The 15,407-nt window shown below is 51.3% G+C and overlaps 7 protein-coding genes across 7 annotated transcripts; 4 read left to right on the top strand and 3 right to left on the bottom strand.

Annotated features, from left to right (window-relative positions):
• Positions 1-282: 282 nt before the first annotated feature.
• JCM6883_003029 (uncharacterized protein) lies at positions 283-2,743 on the top strand (the record flags this gene model as incomplete). The annotated part of the gene is made up of 4 exons (XM_076633747.1): positions 283-373; positions 443-1,032; positions 1,094-2,103; positions 2,161-2,743. 4 exons carry the CDS (start codon positions 283-285, stop codon positions 2,741-2,743), a joined length of 2,274 nt encoding a protein of 757 aa, XP_076486325.1.
• A 214-nt stretch (positions 2,744-2,957) lies between these two features.
• Positions 2,958-7,576, bottom strand: JCM6883_003028 (OSBP family protein; the record flags this gene model as incomplete). The annotated part of the gene is made up of 13 exons (XM_076633746.1): positions 2,958-2,977; positions 3,047-3,126; positions 3,190-3,474; positions 3,544-3,566; positions 3,632-4,308; positions 4,368-4,421; positions 4,488-5,765; positions 5,829-5,990; positions 6,057-6,644; positions 6,706-6,924; positions 6,989-7,111; positions 7,179-7,232; positions 7,327-7,576. 13 exons carry the CDS (start codon positions 7,574-7,576, stop codon positions 2,958-2,960), a joined length of 3,813 nt encoding a protein of 1,270 aa, XP_076486324.1.
• Positions 7,577-7,954: 378 nt separating this feature from the next.
• JCM6883_003027 (uncharacterized protein) lies at positions 7,955-8,910 on the bottom strand (the record flags this gene model as incomplete). The annotated part of the gene is made up of 6 exons (XM_076633745.1): positions 7,955-7,993; positions 8,068-8,113; positions 8,180-8,241; positions 8,322-8,330; positions 8,404-8,474; positions 8,526-8,910. 6 exons carry the CDS (start codon positions 8,908-8,910, stop codon positions 7,955-7,957), a joined length of 612 nt encoding a protein of 203 aa, XP_076486323.1.
• A 400-nt stretch (positions 8,911-9,310) lies between these two features.
• On the top strand, positions 9,311-10,985 carry JCM6883_003026 (uncharacterized protein; the record flags this gene model as incomplete). Its single annotated transcript, XM_076633744.1, has 2 exons — positions 9,311-9,428; positions 9,487-10,985. The coding sequence occupies 2 exons, from the start codon at positions 9,311-9,313 to the stop codon at positions 10,983-10,985; spliced, it is 1,617 nt and encodes a 538-aa protein (XP_076486322.1).
• Positions 10,986-11,146: 161 nt separating this feature from the next.
• JCM6883_003025 (uncharacterized protein) lies at positions 11,147-12,393 on the bottom strand (the record flags this gene model as incomplete). Its single annotated transcript, XM_076633743.1, has 5 exons — positions 11,147-11,177; positions 11,244-12,028; positions 12,090-12,238; positions 12,309-12,319; positions 12,386-12,393. The coding sequence occupies 5 exons, from the start codon at positions 12,391-12,393 to the stop codon at positions 11,147-11,149; spliced, it is 984 nt and encodes a 327-aa protein (XP_076486321.1).
• A 248-nt stretch (positions 12,394-12,641) lies between these two features.
• Positions 12,642-13,627, top strand: MRPL16 (mitochondrial 54S ribosomal protein uL16m MRPL16; the record flags this gene model as incomplete). Its single annotated transcript, XM_076633742.1, has 5 exons — positions 12,642-13,000; positions 13,067-13,106; positions 13,178-13,233; positions 13,301-13,368; positions 13,443-13,627. 5 exons carry the CDS (start codon positions 12,642-12,644, stop codon positions 13,625-13,627), a joined length of 708 nt encoding a protein of 235 aa, XP_076486320.1.
• Positions 13,628-14,162: 535 nt separating this feature from the next.
• On the top strand, positions 14,163-15,178 carry JCM6883_003023 (uncharacterized protein; the record flags this gene model as incomplete). The annotated part of the gene is made up of 5 exons (XM_076633741.1): positions 14,163-14,200; positions 14,272-14,343; positions 14,428-14,526; positions 14,632-14,876; positions 14,952-15,178. 5 exons carry the CDS (start codon positions 14,163-14,165, stop codon positions 15,176-15,178), a joined length of 681 nt encoding a protein of 226 aa, XP_076486319.1.
• Between the last annotated feature and the right edge of the window lie 229 nt (positions 15,179-15,407).

Genomic DNA, 15,407 nt, shown 5'->3' with positions numbered 1-15,407 from the left:
GTCTCAGTATCTCCTGGACAGTAGCGAACGTAAGAGCGTTTGAGCTGAAGCGCGCATGCAGCGCTGAATAGTCTTCTGCGAAAGAGGTTCGAGCAACTTCTCTTCGTCTCTTCCCATCTCCGTCTGCGTCTTCGGGTCGCGCGCTCATAACTCACGCCTCTCGTCTCCCTGCTGCGTCGTCGAAGGCCTCACTCTCTCTCTCCCTTTCTTCCCCTTTACCCCACTTGCCAGAGGCCCCCTCTCTTCCTCTCCCTTTCACGCTTCCACCACCTCGTCTCGAGCATGTCAGATGCGATCAACGCATACCTAGGATTATCTACCACTCAACGCTCATCCACAGAAGGTATCACTGCACTCTCTCGCGTCTTACAAGGTGAGTAAACTCTAATCCGAGATCTAACAACGAACTCACCGCTCACTCCTCGAGGGACTGTTCAAACAGCTCTGTCACAAGGCCATGAACCCTCTATCGAACAACGTCGCAAGCTGATCGCTGCCCTCCTCTCGTTTGCTTCACCCCGGTCCGAAACTCTCTCGACCGAATCGAACTCCCTCCTCCTCTACGCCTCGACGCTCAAGTTCTTAGGTCGTAGTCCAGCTGGAAGTGAAGAACTCGCGAGGGAGAACGGGATCGAGATTTTACTGGCCCTAGGTGGAGTGAGAAGATTAGCTCAACTTCCTCGCACAGAGGTTGAGCCGGACGACTCGACACGGGAGGACGACGACGACACGGAGGCAACAGCGAGTCGAGCACTTCAACGAAGGGAGGAGGACCCGCTGAAACCTTATGAAGCGGAAGCACTGCGTTGTCTTTGCAACGTTTTGATTCTCCATCCTTCGGCAAGGGACGTCTTTCCGAACGTCGTACTCGCAGACGACAAACGGCAGGCTCTCAAGGGACTGGTTAGGATTCTAGGGTGTGAAGGAGCAGGGTTTCTTGGAGGCAGGTTGTTGTTCTTGTTGACGAGCAAACCGAGTGAAGCTGTCGCAGAATTGGTCCTGGATGAAGGAATCGTCGAGGTTCTAGCAGAGGTAAACAGTATCTACTAAACAGCACACCGGGGAGGACCTCACATATCGTTTTCTTTGATAGTACGCCCATCGATACGTCGCCATTTCGAAATCTGAATCTCTCGGTTCTCAACTCACCTCTGGACCGATGCCGAAACCGGAGGACGTCATTCGAGAACACCTCAAGCTCACTTATACCTTGATGCTTCAATTCGGGAGATCGAACCTACAGACCCGACGCGGAAGTCGACCAGAGTCAGTCGGTAAAAAGAAGAAACGGTTTTGGTCTTCAAAGCAGAGTGGAAGCAACGATTCCGGTAGTCAACTCGAGGAGTTACCTGAGGAGAGTCAAACATCTCACGGCGAGCGACGAGATAGCTCATCGTCACCGTCAAAGAACCCTCTCTCGATCGCGAAACGAGTCGTTGGCGCGGTCAAGAACAACTCGAATTCTTCCTCTCCTACTCCCTCTACAACATCCGCTCCTCGTTCTAGCTCTCCGACTCCTCCTTCGAAACCTTCTTCGCCAGCCGACACTGCGTCAGAAGGCGTTTCACCCGATTCCCTCTCCCTCAGCGCCGCTCAATACTTCCTCCCGATCTTCCGTCCCTACCTCGCTCTCGCCGTCTCATTTCCTCTATATCCCTCTGGGAGCTCGCCAAAAGAACCGAATGCGACCGTCAAGGCCGCTCTGAACGCTCTTTTGAATTTCCCCGTCGAACTTGAAGAACTCGACGGTTCCGACTACAGCTGGATCCAGTATCTTCCCCCTCGAACCGACTCTCAAGGTATCGTACTCCGCGCAGGAGGAGTCGGATCGCTCGGTGAACGACTCCTCGAGCTCCTTCAGACGAGTTGCAACGCTTTCTTCCCCGTCGACACTCTCCCTCCGAAATCGAGTATCGTATCTACCTCCCAATCGCAGAAACCGACAAGCCTTCCAGCTAGTCCCGACGACTGGATCACGACTGGACAAGGTGAAGCGAGCAAGATTGAAGAATTGCTGGGACCGGTCGTTCTACTCTTGAGGAAACTGAGCATGATTGGAGAAGCGAACGAGATGTTCCGTTTCGTCCTGTTCCCACCTGATCTGTACGTTCACTCTGTCTCCCCTCGCGCTCTTTGGTGCTGAATCGTTTCGAATCTTAGGGATCGCTCGAAACCGATCAATCGTCAACCGACTCTCACTGGTCATCTCGTTCGACTCCTCTCTTCCGTCTTCCTCCCGAACACGGCGTTTGGAGTCGGAGAATTCCTCTACAACCTCGCAGATCGATCGCCCGAAAAACTTTGCGCGTTGATCGGATACGGAGTCGCCAGTGGATTCTTGCAAAATCGAGGAGAACTCATTCCTCCGCCTCCGTTCGAGGATGGAGGAGGAGAAGGCGAAGGAGATTCGACATCTCGACCGATTAATCCTATCACTGGTGCTTTCGAACCGCCGGAGGATTCGAATCGAGAAACGATGACGGAGGAGGAGAAGGAACGAGAAGCGGAGAAGCTTTATACTTTGTTCGATCGGATGGAACGTACGGGAATCATGAGTGCCGAGAACCCCGTCAACAAGGCTCGTCAAGCAGGCAAGTTTGAAGACACAAAGGAGGAGAGGGCGAAAGAACTCGAAAGATTACGAAAGGAGGATGAGGAAGTCGAACGGGCGGTCGAAAAGGAGATGGCGGAATGGAAAGCTCGGAGAGGGAAAGCATCAGCAGCAGCAGCAGATAACCAATGAGATTCTAGATACCCCCTAAATTGCATTTCTCTCTCTCGCTACCTGATTCTGAATTGTCCTTCATGTTGAACGAGATGATGCCGAATGAGTTTCCACTGAATTGATCTATACATGTTGTGTAGTAGTGACATAAATGAGAGTCTAAAAGAAATGTGAGAACATTATTACGATGGAAAAGCGAAAGATGTTTGTTGCGTTCTCGTCGAGCAGGGCTCTAGACTTGGAAGTCGGCATCTAGAGAAAACGACAACGTCACGAGTCAGTACAGAAGGTCGACGAAAGGCAGTCCTATGTGAAACTCACAGATCGGATCGACTCCTTCCCAGATCTTCTGTTCCCCCTTGAGCTTGGCCGAACCAATCTCGGAGCGAATTTGCCAGTATCTACAAGGGAAAATCAGCGTCAGCCACCCGAAGCAGAGCCAGAGTAAGCAGGGTGCGACTCACTGTAGTTGACCTCCCTCCGTCCTCGCTGGCTCCCAGTACAATTCTCCCGTATCCTTGTCCTTCTGTCTCGAGAACCATCTCGGCTCGTGAGGAGGCAATTCGCCAGTCTCTCTCTTGCGACGAGTGGCTCGTTGATGTTCTTCGAGATCCGATTTGAGTTCGTTCGCTCGTTCGAATTTGCCAGATTCGAAGGCGTGTTGATCGGGACGGAGACGGCAATCGGTAGGAGGTAGCCAGGGTTTGAGATCATCGTTGATGTCGTTCAGGGTAATGGCGAAGGGAGTGCTGCGTGCGGAAGAAAGCGAGTCGTGTCAGGAATCGGTCTGGGAAAACGAGAAAGTGAGATTTACTTACAGGTTGAACGGCATGTTCGGAGGCTATCGTCGATCGAGTTGAGCGTCAGGAGGTCAGGTTTCATAACTCGATGCATAGAACGACTTACCTTGACAGAATTCTTCCAAAGCCTGATGTACTCTGGAGGGACTTCTCCAGCTCCATTCGTCGGTACCGAAACATCCGGAGCGAGTTCTCCCGATCCGGCCCCAACTCGTCGAGCAACGAGTTGACTACTCCATTTCCCAGCGATATCCCAACTCTTCTTCCCGTTCTGATCGACGACTTGACCTTTGATCTCTGAAGCGTTACCTCCTCTCCATCCTCGAGGTTTGAACGTCAAAGTACAGACTTCTCCAGTCCTGTGGTTCGTGACGACCATATCTCCGTAGTGATCGATGATGGGGTTCCCAAGGAGGAAATTCGAAACTGAAGTCGTAACTTTCGTCCAGCTGTAATGCTCTTCGACGAGATCGGGAACAGTCGCAGTCGGAGGGTAGTCGGGTGCCCACTCTTTCGGGATTCGGAGGTTGACGTGAGCTACTCCAGTTGGTCGAATCTCGAAACTTTTGCCCATAAACTTCGATTTTGCGTCGACCGATCCGAAGTACTCCCACGAGGGGGATTGAGCGATACAAGCCGAAATCGGAGGGTGATGGCAGACTTGTTCCGAGATGTAACGGTACTTCTTCTTCGGATCGACCATTTCGAACGATTCGCCGAGTAAAGGATTGAACGGTTTCGCGATGCGACCGATTGTCGAAGAATAGTTGGACATGGCGAATGCTAAACGAGGCGAACGGTTAGTAAAAGTAATGAGGTCATGATGTCGTGTTAGAGCTCACCAGCGACGTAAGCGATTCGTTTCGACGAATCCCGATCAGCAGCGGCAGCATCGACTGATGGAAACGAGCCGAGGTCAGATGAGAAACGCTAACGCAGAATGAACGAGATTGTAGACTCACGGCACTCGGTGAACTCGATATCTTCCGCCATCCTTTGCAACATGCTCGTCGGTTCGTTGAAGTAGACAGGGAACGAGATCTTTGTGAGATCTTTTCCAATCGAACCTTTGAGAATCGCCCACAAAGAAACGCTCGGTCGATTATCGTTCGTGATCGGTAGAGTCGTCCTGAGGTTCTCGTAACCCTTGTAAGGCGTGACATCGTGAGATTCCATGAATCGTTTCGCCGGTTCAGTTCGACGTTCTTCGGCTCCCCCTCCCGATTCGTCGGCGACTTCATCCTCCAACGGAATCGCTCCAGTTTCGATCGCTTCGAAGAACTCGTCGTCGTCTTCGTCTTCTGAAGAACTCGCTCCATCTTCGTTGTGCAACGCGGAATCGACAATTTGTTCAAGTTCCATCGGTCCGCGGGAAGTCGCGGTCGTTCCAGCTCGAGTGCGAGTACGAACAGGAGAGAGTGAGATCGTCGGAGTACGACTTCCAGCGCGTTTTCGGTTATTGATGAGAGTCGGACTCGCGAGTGGCGAAGGTAAGGGTTGACTTCCGTCTTCCGGGAGTTGTGCGTTTGTCGGAGTCACAGTCTGGCTATCGCGTTGATCGGCGGCATGAGCTGCCGCGACATCTTGCATCGACATTCTCGGACTGAGACGAGGAGAGGCCGATCCGAGGTTCGCTCGAACTTCTTGTAACGCTCGTTTCCTCCTCGTGTTGTCCCTCGAAGCTTTCTGAAGTTCAACTTCGAGCGCGGCGTGTTGTGCGGCGACTTCCCTCATCGATTCTTCCCACATCCTCTTTGCGTCGAGTTCTCGTTCGTAACGTTTGACAAAGTAGCGTTCTCGTTGAAGGACGATGTCGGAGTAGTCATCGAGCATCGAATCGAGGGTAGCGAGCGACTTCTTGAGCGCGTCGTGGACTTCCTCGGGCGAAGAAGACGAGGTGGAAGAAGTCGAAGAAGCTCGTAGGGAAGCGAGGAGTTGTTGAGCGAGTTCAATCTGAGTCTTGTTCCCTTGAGCGAGGAGATGAAAATCGTCGGCGTGAGGAACTTGATCGTCGTCGTCTCCTCCGAACGTTTCGTCGTCGCCAATGACTGATTCGCCAGCGGAGCCGATCGGAGAGGGTCCATCCATCTTTTGTAGAAGAGGCTCGGAAGGTCGTCGAGAGTCGAGGGTGCCGGTAACTGAGGGAGCGTAGTTCGATCCTTGCGTCGACTTTTCTTGCTCCTTCGCGTAATCGATCGCTTGACGCAAGGTGTCGACCCAGCGCATCACCTCGACAGGATCTAAGTAGACTCGAACGTGCGATCAATCGCTGAAAATCCAGATTGACGCAAGAACGAACTTACGATTTCCTTTCAAGTAAAACGAGGGGAGAGATTTGCCGAGTTTGTTCGAGACGGTGAACTTGAGTTTGTCAGACTCTGCCGAAATCCTTGCTACCGACATGCTAATCGAACCACGTGAAGCTTTGCCTTCATCCTCTTGCGTTCGATAATAAGATAGCATACCTAATCACGAACGAGAAACGGAGTCAGCAAGCGAATCTCACGTATGATCGAGGGAAGAAGACGCACCATTATCGAGTACGAACCATCTCGACCTCCAACCTCTCGCCATATTCGTCCATTTACTCAAATAACCTCTCATGACCGGCTGTTTTCCCCCCGAACTAGGTCCTCCTCCTCCTCCTGTTCCTACCGATCCCCCTTGCGCCGAAGCCGCCGATAGTGCCTGACTCTCATTATTGACGACCTGTCTCAATACCGCCTTAATCCTATCATCCTTCGCCAAATCGTTCGGTAATTTCCCTTTCCTATCCCTAACGAGCACGTCCCCTCCACGATTCAAAACCAATTTAATCAACCCTAGATCCTTTCTCCTGACGGCTTCGTGGAGGATCGTGGAACCACTCGAAGGGTCTTGGAGGTTGAAATCGAGACATTTCGCACGGGGTTTCGCGATGAAATGGTATAGTTTTTCGGCTTGAAGGTTTGAAACGTGTCCGGAAGCGGCGGAGACTCGTTGAGGTTGAGAGTTCGTTGCGTCGGAGGAAGAAGGAGGGAGAGCCATCGAGTTACGAGATGAGGCGGGATCGGAAGCGGGAGAGGAGACGTAGGAGGAGAGTAGGTTGAGGTATGATTCGTTCCATTTGCTTCGAGACACTGCCAAGTTCTTCGATCTCGATCAGCTGAGTGGATCGATCCAGAGACCGCTTGAACTCACTCGAGATGATTCCAGCAGATTCTGCCGTCGAAGCGACTTCCAAACAAGTTTTCCCACTCTGATCTCGAACCATATCATCTACTCCATCTACTTCCAACAAGAGCGGTAAAACGTCTCTTCGATCGAGTGCAGCTGCAAGGTGAAGAGGAGTTTGACCTCGAGAATCGGGAGAATTGATCGAATTCGGCAGTTGTTTCGCGACGAATTCGACGGTCGATTCTACGTCGATACACGAGCATCATTAGCTGTGATCATGGGCCTCATGGAAGGATGAAGAGCTCACGTTTAGCACACCGAACGGCGAGATGAAGAGGGGTAGAAGTTGAAACGCCGTTCTCTCTCGAACTGGCGTGGACCTCTGACTGACGAAAATCTTCGAGGAAAGGGAGAAGCGTAGTTTGATCGCCTGTAGAGGAAGAGAAGACGTCATTCAGCAAGCCTGGATGGGAGAGGGAAACAAGCCGAACTCTCACCTTTTCGAAGCGCATCGAGTAACTTGTAAGCTCTCAAAGATTCCTCCGGTCCAGCTGTCGCAATCAGTTCCGAGGTCAGTCATTTGCGGTCTCGGAAAGAGGGGCCGAGGAGTGAAGGGTAACTCGGATTCGGAGAAAGGAGACTCACCTCGATTCACGAGCGCCGAAGTCGAAGGACCCAATCCACTCGCTGTCGATGAAGACTGACTCATCTGACTAGACTTGTTATGCTGTGCCGTAATCGTCGTCGGAGGAGGGTCGGCTACTTCTTCGGTGACAACAGATGATCCTGGAGTTGATGAAGTCGATTCTAAGGTTCTGCTCGAGGTTGAAGAAGCTTGTCGATTGATTGATGTGGAGCTACGGGAACCAGGTATCAACCCGCTCAAGGAGGGCATCAATGCTGGAGGTGGTGATGCGAGATAGGAGTCGACGAGGAGAAACTCGACTTCAACGTCAGAATCTCGAGTCTAAATTTGCAATTTGATTACTCTCTCGCTCTCGTGCCTGTGAGCAAGTCTGAGCTGGGAAACTCGCAAGGACGAAGAGACTGCGACGTCGTGAGGTAAAACTTCAAACTGAATTCAATTTCGTATTTCGGAGCGATATTCACAAATTGCGAGAGAGGGAGACTGCGAGCTAGGCTAGCCAAAGAAGAAGGGTATTGCGACGGAATGTACAGCAAGCAATTCACTATTTGCGGGAGAAGGAGAAAAGCTCGGTCAGACCTTGCGACGAAACGGTAGAAAAGAGCGAAGGAGGCATACGAAACGAGCTTAAATTTGCTTGTTCTCGACCTTGCGAGCGAGTTCGAGCTATTCACAGGAAAAGAACGACCAAGGGTGAGCAAACAGCGGAAGAAATACTAGAGAAAAGTTGAAAAACGAACCTCGGAAGCGGTGATTGTCCTGAGAGCACCAGGGGCAGCAGTTTCTCTACGATATGAGACTCGGAAGTCAGCGATGCGAGACCACTAATCGTCGAGAAGAGAACCGACTCACCCGGTAAGAGCTCCCTTGACAACTTCGAAAGTTTGACCGATCGAAGTGCGGGTCTTGAGCCACTGTGTAAACATCGATATCGGTTCAAGAAAGGTCAGTTTTCGAGTGAATCTATTGCGCAATCGACAGAACTCGAGCTTACGTATCGGATCTAAGGCAATTCGAGAATTCGCTCAGTCAGTCGAACGTTTCGTCAAAAGAAAAGAAGAGTTTGCAAGACTCACCTCAGTAGGAACGACCTCGATCAAAGCAATCCTTTCGTCACCTGGTTCGCCTTCATTAATCGGGAAGGAAACTGTGCTCAGCGGAAGGTTCGCAGAGTTTGAGGACTCGTAGACTCATTTACCTTTGTGGTTCTCATCGATTTCTCCGAACCAACTCTTGAGGAGAGGGTTCCAAACCTTCTTGATCGCCTCTACGTCGGTATTGATTTTGGCAGTTCCAGCAACCGAAGCCCAATCGGACGAAGAAGGATCCGAGAACGAAACATTGACGTTCGGGTCATTCGCGAGTTCGTCAAATTTACCCGATTCCCGGTTCGCAACGAACGTGAAGACGAGACCTTGGTGCGATGCGGGGGACATCGCTCGAGAGTGGAGAGCTCCGTCCGTGTCGCGAGAAGTGAGCATGGCGAATTTCGATTCCTTGACGATCGATTGAAGTTCAGACTTCTTTTGGTCGACAGAGGCGTCTTGTTCAGCCTTGGCGGTGTAAGGGTCGGAAGGGGCCATTGTGTAGTGTCTGAGCGAGAGGGAAGTAGGTGAAGTGTGGGGAAGGAGGGAGGAGGAGGAGAAAGCGAGGGAAGGACGAAGGGAAGCGTGAGATCGTAGTAGACAACGAGGGGCGAGAGTAGAGAGCATGGTAGGTCGAAGGGTGCTTACAGTGTTAGAGAAGAGTAAGAAAAGTGGAGAAGAGAGGAGAGAGAGCGAGAGAATCGATTCAGAAAGAACTTGGGAGGATTTCGTCAGAATGACGTCGGATTCCGATCTTGCTTCTCGTCCAACTTGATCTCACCAAAGCACACCATCTCACCATAGCCTGAACTACACCGCGCCGAAGCCAGAAACACATTGCTAGTAAAAGAGCCGACCAAAGAGCAAAGACTCTCTTCGGATTCCTTCACTCAACAAAATGGTTCGACTGCCTCCGAAGAAGAGCAAGCAGAAGCAAGTTGTGATCGACTACACTTCGGTCGAGAGTGCAAAGAGCTCAGCACCATCAGATTACGATCATGAGAGTTGGCTAGAAGGTACATCTCTCTCTCAACCTTTCACCTCATCCAGCACTGATCTCGATGAATTGATCAGAGGGTATCAAGCAAGAGGAGCAAGGGGAACGGTATCAGTTTGGTGCCAAGACGACTCGACATTACACGAATGCAGTCGTCTGTTTCTCCATCGCCGCCTCTCTCGATTCGACGGATTTCGACAGCCGATACAACGCAGCTCGAGTGCTGTATCGACTCGCAATGGATCACTTACCACCAACAGAGGCGTACGATGCACTGGGGAAGGCCATCATCGGCTATCGAGAATCGGTTCAAGTTGGAGAATCACTCGTTATGGCAAAGATTGATGGGTTATTCAACCTCGCACAAGCTTGCGTTGCTCTGTTTGAAATGGTGGACGAAGCAGCGATTGCTGGAGTAGCGCCAGGGACGGGATTGGAAGCGGCAAAGGAGGCGAAAGAGTTGTTCGTTCAAGTCGAAAGTCTTCAACGGATAGAGATGGAAAAGGTGTTTGGATCTGGCAGTGTTGGCGACGATCAGGAGGGAGATGAAGTCGGAGAAGAAGAGGAAGGAGGATCAGAAGGAACAGAGGCCGTGAAAGCGACGGAAACGGTGATCGTAACTCCTCGACTGCTGCTCGACACTCTTCTCGAATCAATCTCTCTCGACATGTCACTACACTCGAGCCTCGTCGATGATCCGACATCTCAAGCCCAACTACTCGAATCCGCAAAGGCAACGTTCGAACGAGCAGTCTCCCTGCGAACGACTTACCTTTCCGACGCATCTTCAGAAGTCGACGTCGAAATGGCCTTGGCTCAATTCTCGATTTACTCTGCCCCATCCTCTCCCCAAGCCACTCAAGTCCTTGAACAAGTTCTCTCTTCGACACCGACTCTTTCCCCTTCACTCCTCTCGATTTACGCCGACCATCTCGTTGAATCGCTACCCCTCTCTCAACCGTTCGAAACCGTCGCTCCTCAACTCGAACGAACTCTCTCAACTTATCAACAAGTCCAAGCACTCCTTTCGAACCGTCTCAGTCCGCCGAAAGATGTTCCCTCGTACCAAATCCCTCTCCTCCTCTCCTCGAATCTCCTCGCACAATCGACGGTCCAGCTCCTCTCTCATCACATCGTCTCGGCGTCCCCAAACCCCACCTCCGCATCAAACCATCTCGTCCAAGCCCACTCCCTCGCACTCGACTCAATCTCGATCCTCAAATCCGGTCTCTCCCTCTCTCCTTCCTCGACATCTTCGAACCTGGCTCTAATCCGAGCTCCTCCCTCTCAAGAACCCCTCTCGAATCTCTCTACCCTTCTCGCTCTCCGTAGCTCCTATTTCTCTCTAATCAGGATCCGCCTTCGAAGTGCCGATTCGAACGAAAAATTAGAGGAGGAGAAGAAACGGTTTTGGCCGGTTTGGTACGCGTTAACGAGGGATTTGAGGAAGGATGAGAGGGTTAGGGAAGGGGATCTGAGGTGGTGGATCGACGAGATTGAGGAGGATAAAATAGCGGAATGTGTCGGTGGAGAAAGAGCGAAAAAGGAAATGGAATGGTGGATGAGTTTACTGTAGCATTCGAGATGATTTGCACGAGTCATGGCGTCATGGAATCTCTTTCGAATCGTGAGGCTTCGCGCAGAAAGGGTTTGATCGATAATTTTCGATTGAGAGAGTAGAAAGAAGAGTGGTACAACAAGTCAAGGGAGAGCCCTCGAGTCTAATCGAATCCAGTTCTATCCAAAGATACTTTCTAGTCGAGAATAGCTATAGAACGAATCGAACATCAGCACAACGCATTCGGACTGCAGAGGAAAAGGAGAGTCGACTCACATGTAAAAGATCAAAGCTGAACTCGGAGCCGCTCTCAAAGCAGTAAGTCCGCACCCACTATACAACCCTTTAATCCCTCTCGCTCTATAGATATCTTTCCCAACCTGTAAGAACCCTCTCCTCTTCTCTCCCGGTTTCAACGCCGTCCCCCTCAACTCATCCTCCGTTTGAATCGTCGACTTGATACAGTCCGCCGGGAACAATACGCAATTATATACGACTCCGGCCGATGCTCCCGAAAGCATCAATTCCCATGCGGCTAAATCTCCTTTCGTGACGGGTCCTCCTCCAGGGTTTACTTGAGAAGTCTCGCCTCGATTCGTACGACGTTGAGCGAAGAACGTAGAGAGTACTTCGAACGTCGTGAACCAAGCGGCGGATCCTCCAGTTTCTCGAAGGAACGTTCCAGTTTGTCCTAACCAAAGTCCTTTGATTCCGGATTCTTTTAGGATTGTTCGAGTAATCGCGACTGGTCCGGGAGGTTTCTGATTCGAAGGTATTGTTGTCGGTGATGAGCCAGAGGCGAGGAGAGCGTCGGCGGCGACAATGTTTTGAACTTGCATTTTACATTTAACGAGTTCGACTGGAGTGAGGACGAATGAAGCGGCAGATCCGGCGATTGCTGCCGCAGTTGCGATTTGTGGGATTGACAGAGGGGCGGATTGGGTGGGATCGTCGTGGACAGGGTGTGGGAAGTAGTGTCGGAGGAGAGATTGAGATTGATTGTAGACGACGAAAAGGGTCGCGTTTTCGGCCATTGCTCCTCCTACAGGCATGGAAACTCCCTGCTCATCGTTTGTGTGAGTCTCAAGAACCGACTGACGTTATCAGGGAGCTCGAACTCACCCTCCAGAGTCCTCTCAAGCCTTCACCTTTGAAAGTCTGAATCATACAATCGAGAGGACCTTTGAACCGCAGGGGTCGATCCAACGGTTGACTCTGTAGCCGAACCTTGACGAGATCGAAAGGGTGTTCGAATAGCTTCGAGACGATACCTGTCGCTCGATAACGGGAGTTAGACGACAGCCTCGATTTAGCCGCTGCGAAGAGACAGAGAGGAGGAACTTGCCTGCTGCCTAGGGGAGGCGGAGCAAGCGCGGGGGGTCAGCTCAAGACGATGGTGTAGATGCAACTGGACTCACGGAACCATAACTGATATCCTTCCAAGCAGGTCTCGTCTGTTCGGAGAGAGGAGAGGGAGATGCGTCACTCATTTCTTCTTTCGTTCGTGTTTGATCTTGCCGGGTCGATTCGTAAGGCTACTCAGCACATAGTACAGGAAGAACGGAAAGGAGCGAGGTAGTGGGAGGGCGGTAAAGAGTCGGGAAGTTATCTCGGATTTCTAAATCGCTTCTTCGCGGTTCCCTCCTCTCGACTTACCGCATCGAACCTCGCGATATGACTTCCTTATTCCCCAGAACAAGCGGACTACTGTCATCCTTCTCTCGCCTCTCCCTCTCTTCCGGTTCCCGACCTTTTCCTACTCCTTCGATCGCTTCATCTTCCTCGTCTCTCTTCCAACCTACGCAACTGCTACAAGTACGAAACAAATCCCTAGTACCTAGAAGAACGAAATACCGCAAGGCGCACAAGGGGAGGACACCGTTGGCGTTGGGAGGTTCAACGAAAGGAACGACTTTGGAATGGGGAGATTATGGATTGAGGGTCAACGAGGCAGTCAGGCTCAGTGCGAAACATTTAGAAACTGCTGAAGCTGCGCTCAAGCGAGGGCTCAAACCGATTCGTGGTAGTAAAGTGTAAGTCATTTCAACACTTCGCACGCCTAAACTCTTCGCTGACCCCATCCATTCGAATGCTTCTAGCTACCTACGGATCTTCCCTGATATTCCTGTCTGTATCAAGGTGAGTCGAATCAAAATACAGTCGAACAACGCTTTGACGCGAGACTGACTATGGTATCGGTGCGATTACAGGGAAATGAAACTCGTATGGGAAAGGGTAAAGGTACTTTCGAGTACTGGGCGTGTCGGTGAGTATGGTTCAGTCCCATCACTCGATAACCTCTCGACTGATAGTAACCTGATCGATTCTCGCAGAGCAAAGATGGGACGAGTGATTCTTGAAATTGGCGGACCGAATCTTCGACCGGAAATGGCTCACGCAGGTCAGTCGTCTGCTTCCCGCTCTCTTTTCGGCGCGAAGATGAAGCTGAAATCATCCTTTTTGTTCGTTCGGAAGTCATGAGACTCGCGGCAGCAAAATTACCGGTTACTACCGAAGTGATCGGTCGCGATTCTCAAGCCCGAGTCGGACACGAGCCCGTCGTCGTTGCCAAGACTGAACCGAGAATCGTAACTTTGGGTCAACACGAGGCGACGCTAGCAGCAGCAGCAAGGGAACAGTCGAGCTCCAGCACAGTCTAGTTTTGCTTTCCGACTCTGTTGCATGAAACTTTCCCACATTCCCAGTTCTGACCTCGTTCGAGACTCATCGTTGACGCTCAATCTAGTAAGTCTTTACAGCACGCTTCAGTGGCGGGAGAGAGGAAAACGAGACGGAATGCGAAAGGCACATTCGGGAGATTCGGCCTCGAAGCCGTATTTCATTTGCATTTCAATTCTCAAATCCGATCGAACCCTCCTCTTTCTCCGGGTCGAGACTGTGCTCGATAGGAGGCACTCCGCAAAGAATGTGAAGGGGAGCTCCGGCTATTTTCGAATCCCCCATCTTTTTCTCTGCAACTATCTTCAAAGGATTTTTCGAACCCTCAGGTGATCTCTCCTGTCCACCGTCTTTGATCAATTCGTTTCCCGTTTCGACTCTCCTTTCCCTTCGTTCTTCTCTCTTCTCTACCACTCTTCAACTCAGCTCTTCCCGACTCTCTTTACACCCGACTCGTCGTCTTCAAAGCTTTTCTCTTCACCTTCAGCACTCGACACCACTCGACTCTCGACAGCAATGGCTCCTACCCAAGTTCACTTCTTGAGATGGCCGAGGTAAGAGCACTCCTCTCCTTCGGTAGCTGAATGACTCGCTGACTCTCTTTCGCTTTCTCACGACTGATCAGGTTCATCTTTTTCCAACTCACCCAAACTCTCTCGCTAGCTACGGCAGGATTGGCAATCTGGGCTCTCGTCGAGTGAGTGCCTCTCTCCTGATCACCTTCGGATGATGCGATGAGCGACAGAAACTGACGACGAAACTCGTTCGATTGAACGAATAGTGGTCGACACAAACAAGCGCTCACTCGTAAAATGATTCCTGGAGGGTCTTTACATATTAATGACGCTATCGGAACAGGCGCTGGCGTCACTTCAGCTACGTGAGTCGACGTTTTCTCTGGCACAATCGAAAAACGCTCTTACTTCCGCACTTTTCGCTCGATGTGCTAACTCTTCGCGCGTCACCCCCTCGCCGTTGCATACAGTGGTCTCTGCGGTCTACTCTGTTTCGGCCTCGGACTCTACACGATCTTCGGCAAACGACGAGTCGAAACTCTCCACACGATCCGAATGAAGGAAGGACTCTTCGCCGTCTGCCTCCTCCTCCTCATCGCCGCCCTCGTCCCCGCTACTCTGTTCTGTGCTCGAAGGAGCGGAGTCATCACTGCTCCTGGAATCCCTCCTGCCCTGATCCTACAATTGGTCAAAGCTGCCGGTCAAGAATTAGCTTGTAAGTTTCTCGCTGCGCTTCTTCCTTCCGATTCGTTCTCGACGCTGACTAGTATCTTTGATTACGTATGAACAGACAGCAAACAAACGCCAATCGTCGCTTACGTAATCACGGGATGGTGCACCTTCGCGACAACCTTCGTCTGTCTCATCCTCGTCTCCCTCGCCGCTCGCAAGGAGAAACATCACCACGAGACGCACTACAACTCCGCTGTTGATAACCACGACGCTCACTCAGTTCGAGAGGATGAGTACATGTCGCAAACGAAAACGAACGGATCGCTTCAAAAGAATCACTTCTAGTTTTTCTGGTGGTTGTTCGGTTGTTTAGTCCTTAGTCACTCTAGTTATCCTGTATTCTATCTAATTGGTCATCAGTAGTGTGTAACAGCTAGCATTTCATTCATCAGCTCTTTTCGCACTTTCCTCGGATTTCGACAGATTCGCCTTTACGTTCTATTTCGCCGACTTGTCCGTTCTGTCCTCGGCTAGCGACTGTCTGCCCGGCGCTATAGGGGGGAGATGAGCGTGA

This window comes from Sporobolomyces salmoneus, assembly GCF_050403485.1.
Source record: "Sporobolomyces salmoneus JCM6883 DNA, S_salmoneus_JCM6883_v1_ctg43, whole genome shotgun sequence".
Lineage (NCBI taxonomy): Eukaryota > Fungi > Basidiomycota > Microbotryomycetes > Sporidiobolales > Sporidiobolaceae > Sporobolomyces > Sporobolomyces salmoneus.
The sequence above is the reverse complement of the archived record's forward strand: the minus strand, read 5'-3'. Positions and strand labels throughout refer to the sequence as shown.